The sequence below is a fragment of the Xyrauchen texanus genome, chromosome 50 (assembly GCF_025860055.1).
Source record: "Xyrauchen texanus isolate HMW12.3.18 chromosome 50, RBS_HiC_50CHRs, whole genome shotgun sequence".
Taxonomy (NCBI): Eukaryota; Metazoa; Chordata; class Actinopteri; order Cypriniformes; family Catostomidae; genus Xyrauchen; species Xyrauchen texanus.
This window is the reverse complement of record NC_068325.1, coordinates 15,134,289-15,153,978: the sequence shown is the minus strand read 5'-3', so window position 1 is coordinate 15,153,978 and position 19,690 is coordinate 15,134,289. Positions and strand designations below refer to the sequence as shown.

General features: G+C 37.2%; 1 protein-coding gene across 6 annotated transcripts in view; it reads right to left on the bottom strand.

Annotated features, from left to right (window-relative positions):
- The window catches only part of patj (PATJ crumbs cell polarity complex component), a 132,050-nt gene that overhangs the window by 112,308 nt on the left and 52 nt on the right, over positions 1-19,690 (bottom strand). For 5 of the 6 annotated variants that reach the window (XM_052123542.1, XM_052123545.1, XM_052123544.1 and 2 more), the window contains exons 2-13: positions 18,970-19,132; positions 16,622-16,676; positions 16,347-16,525; positions 13,315-13,488; positions 13,007-13,146; positions 10,798-10,978; positions 5,237-5,365; positions 3,401-3,637; positions 2,606-2,708; positions 2,418-2,506; positions 1,974-2,115; positions 896-1,030 (exon numbers count right to left, since the gene is read on the bottom strand). In XM_052123542.1, coding sequence (XP_051979502.1) covers positions 896-1,030; positions 1,974-2,115; positions 2,418-2,506; positions 2,606-2,708; positions 3,401-3,637; positions 5,237-5,365; positions 10,798-10,978; positions 13,007-13,146; positions 13,315-13,488; positions 16,347-16,525; positions 16,622-16,643 — 1,531 coding nt within the window. In that variant the 5' untranslated portion in view covers positions 16,644-16,676; positions 18,970-19,132. The remainder of the gene's footprint in view (positions 1-895; positions 1,031-1,973; positions 2,116-2,417; positions 2,507-2,605; positions 2,709-3,400; positions 3,638-5,236; positions 5,366-10,797; positions 10,979-13,006; positions 13,147-13,314; positions 13,489-16,346; positions 16,526-16,621; positions 16,677-18,969; positions 19,133-19,690) is intronic. The other variant, XM_052123543.1, reaches the window with a different exon arrangement.

Genomic DNA, 19,690 nt, shown 5'->3' with positions numbered 1-19,690 from the left:
TCAATGACCCTACCTCAAATTCTCTATGATATTTTGGTCCAGTGTATCCTGCCCCGCTGTACAGCAATAGTGCTCCGCTGCAATTTTTTTTTACCCAAGTTGTAAGCTTGCAGTTTAAATTGCATATGAAATAAAGAGCATGTACCACAAAATAATAGTAAAATGAATGCGCCTTTCTATAATGTTGTGTTCGCTGGCTGCAATCAAAAACAAACATGCAACGCGTGACTAATACGGACAGATTCACAAACAAATTACAAATGACTCAATAGTTAACAAATTGAATCAGTCTGAAGATCCCTCTAGTGAATGAACTCATTGAATCCATCAGAGCAGTAACTGAATTAATCTCTGACTTAATCTACTGACTCTGACAAAGAACAAACTTGAAAAGAAGTGACAATTGTTTCGTGCATTTCAAGGTTTGTGAAATTTAAACAAGTCACTAAACTTACTTTATCATAGGTCAATGTGTTTTAAAAGACATTTGCAACATAAGTTATATATATATATATTTTTTTAACTTTAAAACAATTAAAATAATATAATATTACATAATTGTACACACACACACACACACACACACACACACACACACACACACACACACACACACACACAAAAAGCAAACACGGTTCTGGTCCTTAGAAGTGGATTGGGCTTTTGAAAAATACCCAATAGCAAAAATTATGGGGTTAAAAAACGATTTAAGTCAGACTCAAATTACATTGTCTGATTGAAGTCAATCAAAACAAAGAAGAGCAGAACTAGAGTAAAACAACTGTTAACATTTGTATTTCAATGATATGGAACTTTCATAGTTTGTGATGTTGCCCCAATTTGTTCTATGCAGTGAACAACGTGTGTTAATGTTGATGGTGGGGTATCAACTCACTTTTCCCCTGCAGCTGTTGCTTAATTCCACTCAAAGCAGGGTCCACAGACTCAATCAAAGAACTCCTCAGAACATCCGCTCGAGTCTTAATTTCAGACGATCTCTTCAGAGACACACGCGATGACTCTCTCTGGACTGCATACACACATAGATGCACAGAAATCCAATTTACTTAACCTAAATCTTAAGTTCCCACTGTTTTCAATGCATAATTATTTCAGGACATTTCATATGCCCAACAGGTGTAATATTTAAAAACACACAAGAGGTAATGATGTATATTGTGGATATTATGGGCCAATCCCCAAAGCTTTTTTTGTTTCGTATTCCTTATCTTTGAAGAAATAAAAACATTCGTCAGCAGATTCGTCGAGATTAACAATGTAACAAGAACCATTTTTGTGACGCAGTCAAACAATTTTATTATACAAAAACATTTTCCAGGACAAATCATTATTTTACAATTATGTTTTTTATTTTTCATGAATTTCCCATCACTGGAAATTTGCATTGTAAAATTCCAGGTTTTCCAAGATGCGTGGGAACCCCGATTATGTATTTTTAATTGGGTTTGGCAATAAGCAAAAATTTATATCATAAAACTGAAATCATATTGTAGTATAAATTCTCTCAACTTTTTGGTCGCTAACAGAATATGTCATAGTATACACATTTTAAGGAAAAGTTATTAAAAAAGTATTGACGAACATTCTGTCATCATTTATTCACCCTCCTGTCATTACAAACTCGACTAATTTAAGTTGAACACAAAAGGAGACATTTTTATGGACATCAAGATTTTTTTAAAAATTATCGCATTGACTACTTCTATGATACTTTTGGATCCTTTTTCTAAGCTTTAAAACTGTCCCTATAAACCGCCATTGTACTGATTTAAGTTGTGGGGACTTTTATGATGTTTTTTCTTTTTGGAGCTTAGTATTCTAAAAATCACAATCAAATTCCTTTGTATGGAAAAAACAATCTCCTGTGACATTTGAGTTGGACTGACAAGAGGGTGAGCTAACAACAACATTTTCACTTTTGCGTGAACCATTCCTTTAAGCCAAGATCTTACCTTTATCCAGAGATTTCTCTGCATGCATCCTTTTGGGCGAGGCGATCTTCCTGATAAGGGTAAGGTGTACCGTCTCGCCCGTCTGCCTCATTACCTCCAGGACTTCCTGGTTGGTGAATCCTTGGAGGTTTACTCCATTCAACTGTTCACACAGAGAGACAGAGGAAAAAAAAACTGAAGGATGGAGACAGAGTGAGACAATCAAGAAATCTCCACAGGCCCAGCTAACCGGGATCTCCGTGTCACCTCGGTGGGACTGATTAGCCTAGCGTGAGACTGCGGAGAGCGTGACAGCTGACTGATTCCCCACTCATCCCGTTCTTATTAAACTTTGAATCAATATGAGATGAAAGAGACGTCTCACACAGTTGCCGTCCTGTTTGGGCTTTTACACAAATGGGGCTAATTAAGGTAGAGCTCATTAAAAAGTGATTAAGAACCCACTGCTATTATCCTGTCGTTGACATGGATTTTCCCGCTCTGCTCAGCGGCACTGGCTGGAACCACACTCTTTATGAAGACCCCCACGGCATCTGACATGCAACAGAGACGAGAGAAGAGAGTAAATAATAATTAACATCATATTCATTAGTAGTTGTGGTAGTTAAATGTAGGTGAAATGGGTTTCTTACCCTCACTGGTTAAGGCGTTATAACCAATTATAGAGATCCCGAGGCTCTGGCCTTCCTTCTTTTTTAACGCAACTTCGTGGATTTCGTAGCCCTCCAAGTTTGGCTGCAAAAATGTTACAGATCATACAAGAATGTTCTAATGTTGTTAAAGTGTGAATCTCACAGGATTCCCACAATTTGACCAATACATTTCCACGACATTTACTTATAACATTCACAAAGACAATTTCTAGACAATAAAATATTTTTAATAATTTTTAATTAGCAATCTAGAAAATTTTACACACTCAGAAATGTCTCTGATATTTTCAGGTTTTTATTACTGTGAGAAGCCTGATCTCCCAAAAACATCTCCAGATCACATTTCACCCCAACATCGGTAATTGGTAAAAGTTTTTGCATTGTGGCATTCTTTTCATGACAATTACGCAAGGCTATTTCCCAAAATTCTGATCACTGTAATGCACATGGACATTTTAAATGAATGGTCATAAAAAGTGTTCATTGTCTTACATCTTACCTTTGATTTCGGGGTGAAATATGACTCCGACATGTTTGGTTTCATGAGATTTGCAATAAATTCAGTACCAAACATTCAAACTCAAAACTGATTATTTCATCTTGAGGTAATGTTTCAGATAATTTGAAACGCATGAGCCGCATTGGTAGTGATTCATTATTTCTCACCTCGCATGGGTTGCACTTTCTAATGAATCACTCATTTACTGATTCATGCATTGTAAACAAGGAATTAATCATAATTTAAATGATTCATAAGTGTGGTGTTGTCCATACCGTTTTGCCAGCCCTGTTGGCTGGTACAGGAGGTAAAGGAGGTGGGGAGGTGATGGGGCCAGTGGCGGGGGCAAGTGGGGGTGGGGATAGAGGTGCTCCCAGCGGGTCTCGTGCGATCAGCATGCGCACACGGCTCCCGCAGGCCTGCAGCACCTGCACCACTTGGTCACTGGCCAAGCCCCGCGTGGACGTCTCTCCAATCCGAAGGATGTGGTCACCTGTTCTCAGCCTCCCATCCTGGAGTAAATGAGAGAATAGATGGAAGATTACATATAACTGCATGTCAGAGACAGGCCAGGGACACATCTAATTTCAGCTTTAATGTTTTCACGAACATATCAACTTGTTCCCCACTGTACCTACACCAGTGTGTAACATTCATATGATACTTGGTTTGACCCTCATATTAAGAAGTGTTTCACTGCACTAGATCCATTATCTATCTTTCCATCCACCCAACAATCCATAATTCATCCATCCATCTGTTCACTGATGCATTCAACATCCATCCATCCTTCCATACATCGTTATCCTTCCATTTATCCATCCTTATGTATTTTGCAATATGATATAATGTATAAACATGTAATATGTACATAACGTATGATGCATGCATACATTTATGATAACATTGTCTGGCAAACTTATTGTCAAATTGGCACAAGCAAAGACGTAATCACCTAACTCCTGCCTATAATCATTAACTGATACCATGAGCCAGTTTCACTGGCCTCCCAAAGTATAATTTAACTCCCAAAAGCCTCCCAGAGACAAATGTCACATTTACAGCCTAATTAGTTCCCATCGTCCACAGGTGCAGGAGCCACAAGTCTACCATCCACAATAACTATGTCACTCTTACATGGCCTTTCCTCCTGGGCCCTTTCCGGTTCACTTGAGCTGTGAGACGTATTCTTCTTTCTAGAACTCTGGCAGACAGGCCGAATGAACGGCGAGAGGAAAGGGAGGACTAAAGAATGATTATACAAAGCGAGGAGAGGAGAACGGCTGTCTTTGTGAAGTGCGAGACATGAAAGGCGTTTGATACATCAACTTGTGAAGGGAAAATCTCACCGGCTTGTTCCTGCCACTGTGCTGGGGACAACGGGGGTGCATTGAAGCCCAGCGTGGCTATTAAAGGTTGAAATAAGAAACGATAGGGATAACAAAGCCCTGATTTTGACAGCTTTTTTGGAGCATAAGATCCACTGATGTGTGTAATGCAAGCAATGTGCCTTTTGAACAAGAATGGGTTTGTTGCCCAAGCTCTGGACTCTGGGTGGGAGAGCAGAGGAGGGGGGTGTGTGTGTGTGTGTGTGTGTGTGTGTGAGGGGTCTAAACCAGGAGAGACTGTTTTTCAGTCGCTTTCACTCCTGGCTAAGCTGGTTGAAGAGAGTAGAGATGGGTCCTGATGGTCGACTAGTCAACGGACTACTCGAGTATAAACGGTTTATCGTTTTTTTTATTTTTAAGATTTGATATTTTTAACACAGGTTCTTTAACTAGAATTTAAAATGTTCTAAACTTTGCACAATCCCTTGGAAAGTTTCGTTTTTAAATTCATCCTTTAAAAGCACTGCTTTTACAGTTTACACAGTTTTTAAGCATCCTGACACAGTAGCTGTTTTGAAATGCAAGAACGCATTTTACATAAAAGGGGATAAAAGGTTTTTTTCTATAATGTTATCCAACAAAATATATATTTTAATTAAAATTAAAGTATACAACATTTAATATTTACACCAAAATAACTGATGGGTGTATCACTGCTAATGTCATTGCTAAGATTAATTATTAAGTGGGTTAAGAAAACATGTGTGAGATTCAAACGCAAACCTTATCGGCCACACTGTCGGGCACTATGGTCCTGACCACCATTCCTGTTGTCTTGCCACCGACAATCCCGAAGCCAAGGCCAGAGCCATCGTTTAACAGCTCGATCTCCTCCATGTGTCCCCACTGGTCCTGTAGACACACATAAAGGACAAAGTTTCAATCTCTTCTTATACATTTAGTTAATTTATTAGAGCAGGAGAGGTCAATGAAACATCCGTCATCATGTACTTTCAGCCACAAAACCATCTACTTAAGAAGCAGAGCTCCTGAATAAAGACCCATTCAATCACCTTCGATTGTCCAATTAGGTTTGTCAAATAGGAGCTTTTGCCAAACCCAGACCTGTGACTACATCCTGCGGCAAAGCCGAAATTGGGCACAAACCTACATGCCCACGTAGCCTGAAATTTGACTAAACGGCAAAAGATCTGGCCCACACTGCAACTTATTCAAGGCAAGAACAGCCCATTTACACAGGAAGAGAATTTCAGACTGACATGTGAAATGTCAAATCACTATATTTTTACGTACTATTTAGGGGTGAGTTTATCTGAATACTTTTATATCACTATAATATACCAAAATGGAATTATATATATATATATATATATATATATATATATACACACATTTTATTTTTTTTAAATAATGGCACAACAGTCTCCACGAATGGCTGTCATGCAGTTTTGCCCCAACAAGTCATGTTCAAAACTGGACTAACCAGCAGAACAATATCAAAGCATCTCAAATGCTGCTCTGGTCATTCTGAAGTTAAAGAGTGAAGAGTCAAATACAAACTTGAACTGCGCCAAAGAACAGGTTTATTGACACTTTTGGCTCATCAGACATCTACCACCGATAGTTAGCAACCATGAAGTGTTTTGTCTTCGTGTTTTAAACCCAAAGTAATTAATTGAAATGTAATAAAGAGCCACAATGGCTACAATTTTCCCAAAAGTGAAGTTTTTCTTCTCTCGAACACATGTAATGCAAACGATTCTTTATTCGCAAATTGTTTTTTGCGATATTGCGATTTTTCATACAAGGTAATTTCGTAATTTGGATAGAAACATAGTTTATGAGATCCTGCCGTCATTGATCAATGTCAGGGTCAGGAAAGCCCATAAGTGACTTTTGCTGGTTGCGGTGACTAACTTCTAATCACCCAAGTCCCCTTGGGCTCTTATAAACGACCTGCAATCAGTTCATTTCTGTTCTCTTATTACCAGGCCGTTATCTGGTGGCTGACTACCTCTGCAATTTTCCCACTAATCTCTTCTTTGCCATTCGCCCTGTCGCTCTTTCGAAACAAATCTTTACACCCACTGTGAGGGGAACAGAACCATTTCAGAGATAAGAAGTCCTCTTTTGAGCTGAAAAAGAAACACTTTACTCTTTTTTTAGGAGACTAGTACTTCCTCAGGTCAGAATTCTTGGCTATCGAGTTCTGTGGATAGTTTAACTAGTCTGGAAACGGATAAAACGTTCTACATTCTCTGGACGTGGTTTGATTACCATTTCACAGCTCATATGTAATAAGTTGTATTTGTCTTGTGTGTTCAACAGAAGAAAGTCATATAGGGTTGGAAGGCCATGAGGGAAAGAAAATTATGACAGAATTTTCATTTTTAGGTGAACTATCCATTTAAATGCACATGGCAAACATACGTATCTCTGTTCTGGGGCGAGTTGGCACATATTTAATCTCTTCCCCATTGACGACCCAAACAAGAAATACGGCTACATTTCTGTACACAAACATTCATAATTCCTTCAGGCTGCAGCTTATGTAAACATCTATACATTAGCGACACTTGATGAGAAAGCCATTGTGGGAGGCGAGCCGGACATTCTGAGAAAACATCTCCGTTGGGAAAAAGGATTGGACATCCCGGAGCAGTGCATCACAAGTCTTGCTTGCATGAAACTTTCCAATGGAGTATAATTAGGATTCAAGATATTTTCAAGAGGCTTCAGAGGTCTGGGTCTACTAAGAGACAGAAAAGGACACAAGGGAAGGGGAGGTGAAGAAAAATATACCTCAGCTACATTTGCCTCTGCTCTCCTCTATTTAAGGAACCGAATGGTGGTCCCTTGGGGTCCGAGCAATCTTAAATAGATAAATATTTTCTCAGCTTTAACGATAAGAGAACAAATTGAGATGGAATGGAGAGAGGGGGAACTGTTTGAATATGGGGGGGTTAGGGAGAGGACATAATGCATGCTTGTGAAATGAAGTCTTTATTGCTAAGCTTTTAAGCCGACATATGATGATTGACACAAGTAATTCAAGTCTTTGATTGACAGGTATTGAGATGCGTAATGGAACGAGATGCTGAGCGCATTTACATGCATGATCTAATACAGATTATGCTTCAACTCTGCAGACCGGCTGGTGGGTCCAAAAGGGGCCACTCTGATTACATTTAAAATGTTAAAGTCTCTGAATACATAATCCGGCATATGGTGTATTGTTTGAAAGCTTAGAATCTGATCTTTTTATAGATAACAATACTTCTGCATTTGTTACATAAAGTAAGGTCTGAAAACATTCGCATGGCAAATCATTGCTACCTAGAGTTCATGTGGTACAAATATTAATATGAATAAAAATGTCTTTCAAAAAGCACTTAAATAGACCAGTCATATATCAAATGAAAGCTCTCATTCTCAGGAATTCTCTTTATTTTCTTGCCCTAATACCACAGTTTAAAGAGTTTCAAAAGAATCACAAAGTGAAATATGATTTTTTTAAGACATCAAATACAAGCGTCTAATTTATGTGCCGATCACTACTGCTGTAAACCCCAAATTGCTAAAAACTTTATATCTGCTTTTACCGTTTAGAGTTTTCTAAAATATGAGAAATGTTTTACTTGTCTGAGAGCTTGCATGTGGAAATAATGTGCCGATCACTACTGCTGTAAACCCCAAATTGCTAAACTTGATATCTGCTTTTACCGTTTAGAGTTTTCTAAAATATGAGAAATGTTTTACTTGTCAGAGCTTGCAAGTGGAAATAAATCACATTTTATATCTTAAATGTCCAGAACAAAATAACTGATAATAAAATGTCATACATCACAAAGGGGAGGATCACAGCTTTCTAATGACAACTAGATTACACTCAAAAGCCGAAATATGAAAAAATGAGACCAGTGTTGTGCACAAGACTGTTTATTATTGTTTGTCAAACTCAGAGAATTACCCAATGATTTCAATTTTCATGTAAATATGGTTCACTGCGTTGTCAAATTTTATGAAGAAGCTTATTTTTGGTTGTTTTCAGCATATCGGTGAGCATGTAAATGCACTCAATGTGCTTGGACAATTTTTGCTCAATCAGGGATTACATTTTGAATCTCACCAAAACATCCAGAATTGTCTTTCTTGACAATTAAGCACAATTTTACTCTAAATTCTCATTACCGCAATGAATTGGGATTTATTTATTAATTTACTTGCGTTTCATTTTTGGGAAATGCCACTATTGTCTATGGCGAATCTTACTACATCCTTACCGATTACTGTAATATGGTAATTCTTTAACATTTAAATCAGCCTAAAAGGCAGTAAAATAAATACTCCCATAGATTATACACATCTCTTTTTGGTATTCCAGTACTGAAAGTGATTATTTGAAAAGACTATTGGAGGGTGGTACTTTTACAAAAATAATGTCACAGTGCAAAAAAATCCTAATGGCTCTAAAATGGACTTCGTTTTCGATTTTTATTTAATCAGCAAGATCACATCTTGGGACCGATTCCCACACCCTCCACTGCATTCAATCTGTATAGTGTCAAATCATGTTTGTGATAAAATCTCTTATTTTTATAGCAGACACTTAATCTGACTTACAAACAAGTTCAGCTACAATGACTACTTTTGTTGACATCTGGTGATGGATAGTTTGGCTAGGCAACAAGCAATCGAACGAAAACCAGACATTTTGTTCCCTGTGTGCCATTAAACACAATTCTGAAACAGGACATAAATTAAACTGGGTCTGGTTTTGATATGCAGAACGTGGCATTGAATTAAGGACATTAAATATTTTAAATAAAAAATATAAGCATTGTAAAAACACAGCAGAAATCCATAACCTGGCCTGTGATGTGATTTTCTCTTGTTTTCGCAAAAACATGGATCTCATCAGTCAAACTCTGTTCTTGGCATTCACTCTGTGTGCATTTGCAGTTAATTTGAGAACGGTTAGTTTGGGGTACTTAATTAAAGTGGACGAAGTGGAAGCGTTGTGTTTATTGTTGAAGGGTTAGGTTAATGCAGTTCATCTATTGGCTGTTGGTGTTTTCCAGACTCATTTTTTGCAATCTTCTGAATTTATTTCATTCCCTGCTCGGATGATTCAAGGTTGTTGAAACGAACCAGAGAAAGCTTACTCATTTTGCTCCCATTCTGTTACATATTTAGAGACTGGAATAGTTAAAAATATCCTTAAACTGGTGCTGATACTGATTAAGGAATTTATTTTCTTGATGGCCAAATTAGAATAATGGGAACAAGACATCCATCCATCCATCCATCCATCGTCAACCGCTTATCCTGTGTACAGGGTCGCGGGGGGCTGGAGCCTATCCCAGCTAACATTGGGCGAAAGGCGGGGGACACCCTGGACAGGTCGCCAGTCCATCGCAGGGGAACAAGACAAATAAATAAAATTTGTCAGATTTGCTAATCTACATTTAATAATGTAATTGGTCTGAAATCTTAACAATAGTTCACCCAAAAACAAAAATACTGTCATTAACTCAACCTCATTACTTTTTCTAGAATATTCAAGTACCTGCTTTCCATACAATGAAAGTGGATGGTCATTTTTATTGCCAAGATCCAAAAAAACTCCACATCATTAGGTACCTTAAAAATAGTTATATGCACTATATTCCAACATTTCTAAATTTGTATGATAGCTCTGTGTGAAAAACTGTTAGCTCTCAAATCTCATGCAAACTTCCAGATATGCAAACTAGGTTCAACGTGGCACGTGACATGCAAGAAGCAAATTCCGCATCACTGACTTTAAAGTTGGGGCAACGGGTCTTCACATGGCATATTTGAAAATGTGTGAACGTGAATCAGATTTGACAGTTGCAGGAGGAAAAAAGACATCTCATTTCTTCAGAAGACTTGGAACACAGCAATTACGTTGCATAAGTTAACTACTTTAGGTGGTGGTGGTGGGGTCATCTTATTTCTCTCTTTAGAATTTTGTTTAAAGAAAACGGCACACAGGGTTGGAATGAAGTAATGGTGAGAAATTATGACAGATGAACATTCTTTAAAACAAACAAAATGTAACTTGCATTTAGTTTGCCAGGCCCTGTGATATATTGGTAAGACTAACTTGAAAACTATGTGAAAGCCAAAAATTACATCTGCACTACATGAATGCATTTGAAAATGAACCTGAAACCATACAAAAAAAGACATTTAACTAGGAATAAGCTGGAGAAATATGAGGGATACAAAGTCCAAGCTAAGTGTTTTGTATAAAACCGATGACTTGTTCAACAGAGTTACATTTAAAACAAGCATACCATCTGAATGGGTCCAGATGTAGAGAGCCTGGGCATGGCTGCAGCATCTGTGGCCACCACCAGCTCCACCCGGTCTCTCTGCTGCTGGAGCAGAGCGATGGCCTGCTGCTGCGTCACGCTCTGATCCAGAGGAATCCCATTAATCGCCAAAATCTGATCATTCTCTTGCAACTTTCCATCCCTGGAGATAACACATATCTTTGCTTAACAAACCATGAATACATACAGTGGTGTCCAACAGTCTGTGAACACTAGTAAAAATGCTTCTATTATAGTTTTTATAATCTTTTGTTTTATAAATGTAAAACAATAAATGTTATTACAAATCATATTATTAGCAAACAAATTGAAACATTAAAACGGATAGTTCACACAAAAAACTGAAAATGCTCTCATCATTTACTCACCCTCATGCCATTCCATATGTGAATGACTTTCTTTCTTCTGCAGAACACAAACAAAGATTTTTAGAAGAAAATTTCAGCTCTATATCCATACAATGCAAGTACATGGTGACCAAATCTTTGAATGCACATAAAGGCAGCATAAAATGAATTCACACAACTCCAGTGGATAAATCCATGTCTTCAGAGGCGATATGATAAATGTGGTGAGAAACAGACCAATATTTAAGTCACCAAAAACAAAAGAAGAAGAATGTTAAAGTCAAGATGTATAGTAAAAAAAAAGGACTTAAATATTTCTCTATTTCTCACCCACACCTATCATATTGCTTCTGAAGACAAGGATTTATCCACTGGAGTCATATGAATTACATTTATGCTGCCTTTATGTGCTTTTTGCACCTCCAAAAGGTCTGGTCATCATTCACTTGCATTGTATGATCTACAAAGAGTAGATATTCTTTTAATAATCTTTGTTTGTGTTCTGCAGAACAAAGAAAGTCATACACATGTGGGTTGGCATGAGGGTGAGTAAATTATGAGAGAATTTTCATTTCTGGGTGAAATATCCCTTTAACTGAGAAAATAATATGAATTTTAGTATTTGGTGGGTCTACTTTTTGCTTTAATGACCTTGATGCAAGCAGTTTTCTTTCCTGTGTTGACATATTTCCTGTTGAACAGGACATATCGAAGGGCTTGCCCACTAAAAATAAAATAAATCTATAGCCTTTAGTCAGGGGATTTTTGAGGAGGAATGCAGTTCCAACACAATTTAACCCCTGCCTTTAATTTATTTTACAAAGTAGTGAATACGGCTAATGACAAAACAATTTGCTTATTTGATTAGTGGCCAATTGGAATTGATTCAGATTCATTCAGCTCTTGATTAGACTAAATTGTTTCCATTCGATTCTGATTCATTTGGGTTTTTTCAGATATAATGTCTATTTTTCCTCACACAGCAATTCAATTCTCTCTATAACTTTTAATAGTGCAAGGGACATTCTAATTTGGTACATTACGAAAATGTACATTTTTCAAATGTTATTTATCATTAGCTTTTAAAATGTACAAATTCCATGTATAACAACACTAAATATGATGTTTTGAAATTGGATTTATTAATATATGTAACATTTTTATTGTTTACATGTATAACATACTATTTACAGTATTAGTAATTACAGTGATTCGTAAAACATATACCAAAACTGTACTGTCTCTTTAAGAAGTGTGGCAGTTCACTTCTTCGCTACTATACAACTAGCCAGTGGCTAATCAAAGAAATTGATTAGTGTAATAGAACAAAATATGGTTGCATATGCAAGTAATTCACTCGTATTGTAAAGGATTGCACATAAAAGATTAAAAGAGTAAAAGATCAATCTAGGAATTTAAGGTCGTCATCGAGATCACTCTGATAGCGATTCATTTAAAAATCTTTATTTTCACCCAGCTCTATTTTACATCACAACTTTTCTTTGTTTTGCATTTTTCAAAATCCTTAAACCCACTGTACGCTCTGCCACAGAATACAGAACAATACTATCATGCAAAAGATGGTGCAAATGTTTTGTTTATACTATAGCTCAAACAGGTTAAATCAAGATCCTGAAAACTATGTTACAATCCGTGTCAGATTTGTTAAACTGTATTAAGAGTAGATTAGACAATACAATATACACCATTATAAATGTTCTAAAAGCTCAATATCAAGATATTTGCAGATGTTGTTTCTCAATACCCAGGTGACCTTTCCCAGCACAGCAGACGGAGATATGGCTTAAGCAGAGTGATCTCACCTGTCTGCGACACTTCCTTGCTGTATCTGCCTGACGAACACTCCATGACTGCCCACCCCCTCCGGTCTCAGGCCCACTACACTGAAGCCCAATCCTCCAGATAATGGCTTCTGCAGGCTGATCAGCTCTGTTCTCTTGCCCTACAATAAAGAGTTGAGAGATGCTTTACTTCAGAAAAAAACATAATAGAAACTAAATATTCTGTACAGTCTATACACTCAAATTATGAACATATTTATTACTACGTAAAAATGAACATCTACACAGAGAAACTAAATCAATAAAATTGCAAAAAATAAGACAGACACCTTTGCCGCTGCGTATATCCATCTTTGAAGCTGCTCGGAAGAGGCATTAGTCGAAGCTGTACCGTTGGACGCCACTGATCCCAGGCTACTGGACGGACGACTCGCGCTGACGATCAACTGGCCCTTTTTAGAGAAACTGAACTCGCTGCAGGTGTCTGGGGGCAAGCTGTTTAACTGCAGGGCAGAGAGAGGATGAAGTCAATTCTATAGATCTTATTCAAAGTTATTTTTGACTGGAAAAATCAAGCATACAGCCATGCAATCTCCTTAGACATTTTCTTGCCTGAACGTTCTTTTGTGTTTCTCAACAGAAAGAGAGTCATACAAACAACATGAGGGTGAGTAGATGACAGAATTGTCATTTTGGGTGTACTGTCCCTTTAAGAAATCATGTACAGGTCAATCTAAAGATAACTCCCAGCTGAGGTACAACCATGTCCTACAGGCAGAGGCAGGGGAAAAAAAATAAAGGAGTGGGGAAAAGAAAATCAATACATTCCTCTGCAGTGTACGCTAGTCCCAAACAGGTAATGTATTAATGACCTTTAGACTCACACTGTGGGAACTTATCAGTCTTGTGCTTATATAGCCGGGGCTGACAGAGCAGGTTCCAGCCTATTTCATCGATACATCTCCGACAAGGCAGTTACTCAAACCGAGACAGTAGATATTAAGGCTTGATAGAAAGTCTGGCTGTTGCCCGCCTCAACATACTTGATAGGTTTTTCACCTGACGCATTCACAGGCGCGCGTTTGACCTTCCTAGCACTTAGAATATGAAGGCAGGCTTCTGTTATTGCCATTATCTTAATTTGGTGTGAGGATTGTTTATTGTAAAGAGGTTTCTTGTGTCAATAAAAACTCTGGCTGAATACAAATAGGGACAAGAGACTTTCAGTGTCTGGACTCTGCTGTTAAGAAATGCTTGATCACAGGCTTTCTGGGATGGCTGCGGGATAAAAGGGTGTACTTTATTTATTTTTTTAAGTTATTTGCGTCAGAATTAGTGACGCAAGCATTAGAGTGTCTAAATACAAACTATAAAAAGAATCAATAAAACCACTCTTTTATTGGACCCTGGGAGATATGCCACAATTTTGCAGCATTCAAACAAATTATTGATAGCACTTAATAAACCCATTCATTAATAACATCATAGTTAAAGGAATGTTCCGGGTTCAATACAAGTTAAGCTTAATCAACAGCATTTATGACATAATGCTGTTTACTACAAACAAATTTTGACTTATCCCTTTTTTAATAATTTTTTTTTAATTAATTGTGGTTACAGTACAGCACTTACAATGGAAGTAAATGGGACCACTAATTACATTAAAAGGAATATTCCACGTTCAATACAAGTTAAGATCAATCGACAGCATTTGAGGCACATAAAAATTCATTTAGACTTGCACCTTTTTCTTTTCTTTTTCTGTGTAAAATTATAGTTACGTTTCCAACTTCGTTGCCATGACAATGTAGTCAACAATACCTAAACTCTAAAATGACTGTTAAAATTAATTAAACAACTTTTAAGCTTAACTTTCACTTTCATAGTAAGTGCCTTTCTGTAACTGCACTTTTTGCATTTTATTTTAAATATATAAACAAAGGGCGAGTCAACAATATGCTACAAATGTTGTCAACTGGACTCAAATATTTTCTTAAGAACATCTTAAATTTTTTTCTTTCAAGGTGCTATATGTAAGACAACAAGTGTTTGAAATGGGTATTGCAGTCCCAATTCAAAATATTGGAGTTGTCTGTCCTAACCCAGACTCAAAGCTTGTGCGGGTTGCCAGAATGAGGGCACGCAACAGGAACGAGTGAAACTGAAAATGTCAAGTGACGAGCTTTACACTGTAAGTTGATCAGCTAATGTACACATTTGCAAAGTTTTTGTTGTTCGCCAATTATAAACCAGTTTGTGTGGAATTTTTCATGATCCAGTTCGTTTGCTGGTTTCCATGGCTGTGTTTGCCTGCAAACTTGTTCAAATCTGGCAACCCAGTGGTGTTGAAATACTATTGCTGAGAGGGTGGGATCACACAGGTCAAAACATAAACATAAACATAAATTCTGGCTAGGAATGGAAACTTCAAAGTAGAATATACTGGCTGTAGCGTTGTAATCGGCGTCATTTTATGATTTAGTACAGTAAAAATATTACATATAGCACCTTTAAGAATAAAATGACTGAAACAACAAATTCAATACTTAAACACTGGCAAATTTTCATGATAAATATCTATTAACTTTTTTTTTTTTTTAAGTAGCAAGCACCACGCAATATATTTTTTTCTATGTAAAAATCATCTGATGCGTTAGTTTAATTATATTAACCTCATTGGAGAATTTACTTTTTGGTAACCATTTGACAACATTTAATTTGACATGGAAGAAAAGAAAAGAAGAAAAAAATTTTAAGTAGATAAGAGCTGGAAGTTCTTATTGTGGAAATTACTGCAAGGACAAGAGTTCTCCTTAGGAAGAACATCGAAAAATTAAAATGGGAAAGGGTGGCACAGGACAGTCTCAGCTTTCTAATGTTATAATTATTATGTTTCTATGGACTTTAAAGATTGCAGAGAGTGCTATGCAGCGCATTCATTTGAATTGACTAGCTGATTACCCACCACATTTAGGGCACATCTACACTACTACATTTTCATTTGAAAATGCATATCTTTTTGCCTTCCGTTCACACTGAGACTGAGTTTTTGACAGCGAAAACTGAGCTTTTTTGAAAACGCTCTGCCAAGTCGAAACATTTGAAAATGGCGTATTCATGTTGTAGTGTGGACAGGGAAAACTGAGATATCTGAAACGATGAAGTATTTGTTGTCATGTGACCCATTCAACCCAAAACAATCAAGATGGCGGCCCACGTGGTCTCTATAAAACCTTCATATCGCATTCCTTCAAAGGCAACAGGAAGTTTACTCGTTATTGATGTCCGGCGGCAGAAAACAAAGACAACGTGATGTGTTCTACTATTATAGCCTTGTAAATAATGTCTGTTGAAGTCTCACCTGGTCTTTAAGCTGTTTGACAGAGTGTTGTAGGGTGAGGATGTGGCCAAACAGAGGGCTCTGCAGGGCTTCCTTCAACGTGCCGAGCCTGTCACTGTGGGTCAACTCTTCCCTCTGCACAAGCTTGGACTGCAGCCTCTCCAAGGCCTGAAGCACCTGCTGCCGCTCAGAAGCAGACACTAAGAATATTCACACATACACACAGACTCAATCAAAACATTAACCATGGAAAGATGGATCAGATTTATATGTTTGAAGTGACTGACAGCTGATACCTGTCGGTACATTCTCATACATTGTTGTTCCTTTGAAAATTCAGTGCAGATAGATCTGTGAAAGGGAAGGAAAAAGACATTTTATAATTTAATCTTCAATGTGAGCTGAGCCTACAACCTTTAAAGGAATATTCTGGGTTCAACACAAGTTAAGCTCAACTGTTATGGTTTTAACAATTGATCGGTGCCGATAGCTTTTTGGAACTATCAGTTATCTGCAAAAATCTATGTCGATATATGCCGATAGTTCTTTTTATAATTTTGGCATTTCAAAATAAGAGTCATTGGTGCGTTTCAGGCTAGTTTGTACCTAAAAGTCCTGTGTTATGCACCAAATAATTGTTTCAATTTTTTTGGTTTTTAACAAAAAAATTGCTTCTGAGATCTTGTTCATTTTGGACTCTTTTGCCAGCCATAGTAAAGTTTTTTTTTTTACATTTTATTATACTATTTTAAAAACTATCTGCCTATTAATCGGTTATCTGCCTTTCCCTAACCTTAGTTATCAGTATCAGCAAAATCCACTATCGGTCGACCTCTCCTACCAATAGTGCTATGATGTATATACTGTATATACACACATACAGCTGAAGTCAGAAGTTTACATACACTTAGGTTAAAGTCATTAAAATGCATTTTTTTAACCACTCCACAGATTTCATATTAGCAAACTATAGTTTTGATATTTCAAACATATGGGACATTCAAGTAATTTTTCCAAAAATTGTTTACAGATTGTTTCACTTTGAATGGATTATTTCACTATTACAGTGGTGTCAGATGTTTACATTAACTGTGCCTTTAAGCAGCTTGGAGAATTCCAGAAAATTATGTCAAGCCATTAGATCATTAACCAATTAGCTTCTGATAGGCTAACTGGCTAATTGGAGGTGTACCTGTGGATGTATTTTAAAGCCTACCTTCAAACTCAGTGCCTCTTTGCTTGACATCATGGGTAAATCTAAATAAATCAGCCAAAACCTCAGAAACAAAATTGTGGACATCCACAAGTCTGGTTCATCCTTGGGAGCAATTTCCAAATGCCTGAAGGTACCATATTCATTGGTACAAACAATATTATGCAAGTATAAGCACCATGGGGACCACACAGTCATCATACCGCTCATTAAGGAGACACATTCTGACTCTTTGAGATGAACGTAGTTTGGTGTGGAAAATGCAGAACAACTGCAAAGGATCTTGTGAAGATGCTGGAGGAAACAGGTAGACAAGTATCTATATCCACAGTACAACAAGTCCTATATCGACATAACCTGAAAGGCTGTTCAGCAAGGAAGAAGTCGCTGCTCCAAAACCACCATAAAAAAACCAGACTACAGTTTGCAAGTGCACATGGGGACAAAGATCTTACTTTTTGGAGAAATGTCCTCTGGACTGATTAAATAAAAACTGAAATGTTTGGCCATAATGACCATCATTATATTTGGAGGAAAAATGGTGATGCTTGCAAGTCGAAGAACACAATCCCAACCGTGAAGCATGGGGGAGTTAGCATCATGTTGTGGGTGTGCTTTGCTGCAAGAGGGACTGGTGCACTTCACAAAATAGATGGCATTATGAGGAAGAAATATTATGTGGATATATTGAAGCAACATCTCAAGACATCAGTCAGGAAGTTAAAGCTCGGTCACAAATGGACAATGTCCCCAAGCATACCTCCAAAGTTGTGGCAAAATGGCTTAAGGACAACACATTATTGGATCAATCTATCGGAGTGGCCATCACAAAGCCCTGACCTCAATCCAGAAAATTTGTGGGCAGAACTGAAAAAGCGTGTGTGAGCAAGGAGGCCTGCAAACCTGACTCATTAACACCAGTTCTGACTGGAGGAATGGGCCAGCAACTTATTGTGAGAAGCTTGTGAAAGGTTACCCAAAAAATGTGACCCAAGTTAAACAATTTAAAAGCAATGCTACCAAATACTAACAAACTGTATGTAAACTTCTGACCCACTGGGAATGTGATGAAAGAAATAAAAGCTGAAATAAATAATTATCTCTATTAATATATATATCATTTTACATAATATTTATACATGAATATAGATGTTTAAATGTACAATTTATATATCATCATAGACTGTCATGAAAAGAATGTCACAATGTTGAAAATAAAACTTAATACACCCGCCCCCCTCCCTCCCTCTTAAATTTTACTATTCATTATACAATATAGTGTTTCTTGTGTAAAACAGGGGACATTTTCTCGACAGTTTTCGCTATAAGTACCCTTATAGAAGACAAACACATAATGAAAGCCAGTTGCTGTTCACGTGAGCTGCCATAACACAAACAACAACAAAAAGTGAGAGTATTTCTGGAACTTACCAACAAAATAGGTCGAAACACTTTCTCTTGATGTAAAACCAGGCCTCTGTCAATGTCGACGCCCTCATAAAACAAAATCCCGCATTTTAACTCTTGTTTTGGGCTGAGATAATGTCTTGTTTTGTCTGTACGTGAGTGTGTTTTTCACCTGCGCGAGTCTCACCTGAAACCAGGAAGTGCGTGCGATCATTCAAGTCTCCTTTAACTTCATTTCAAATCAAATAAAGTCATCGTTAACAAATAAACCAGCAATTAACGACCATATAAAGAGGCGTTAATCATACTACCATCTAATCGCTTAAAATTAAAGCATTAATTATAGACTATTGTATTAAATCAATGATATAAACGCAATCTAACAGGTGCATATGTGTGAAACACTGAGTCACTATTGAAATCAGTGCAGTGGAAAGTTACAGAGAGTCTAAACAAATAGTTCATTAATCGTTCGTTTGCTTACATAATGCTTTTAAACGTATTTAAAAGATGTTAAAGTTTACATACAATCTAAATACACAAACACGCTACTGCTTTCCAATACAAACCCCCCATTATGTGATACAGGCTAGCTCAGTTAGTCGGGTATAACGTTGATTATCAGCATCCAACACAGCGAATAAGTTCAACCGACAGTTGACTTTAAAAGTACATGTATTATAACAACACAACCCGGCTTCAGCAAGTAAATAAGCGAAGTTAAAAGAGTTCAAGAATAGCGTAA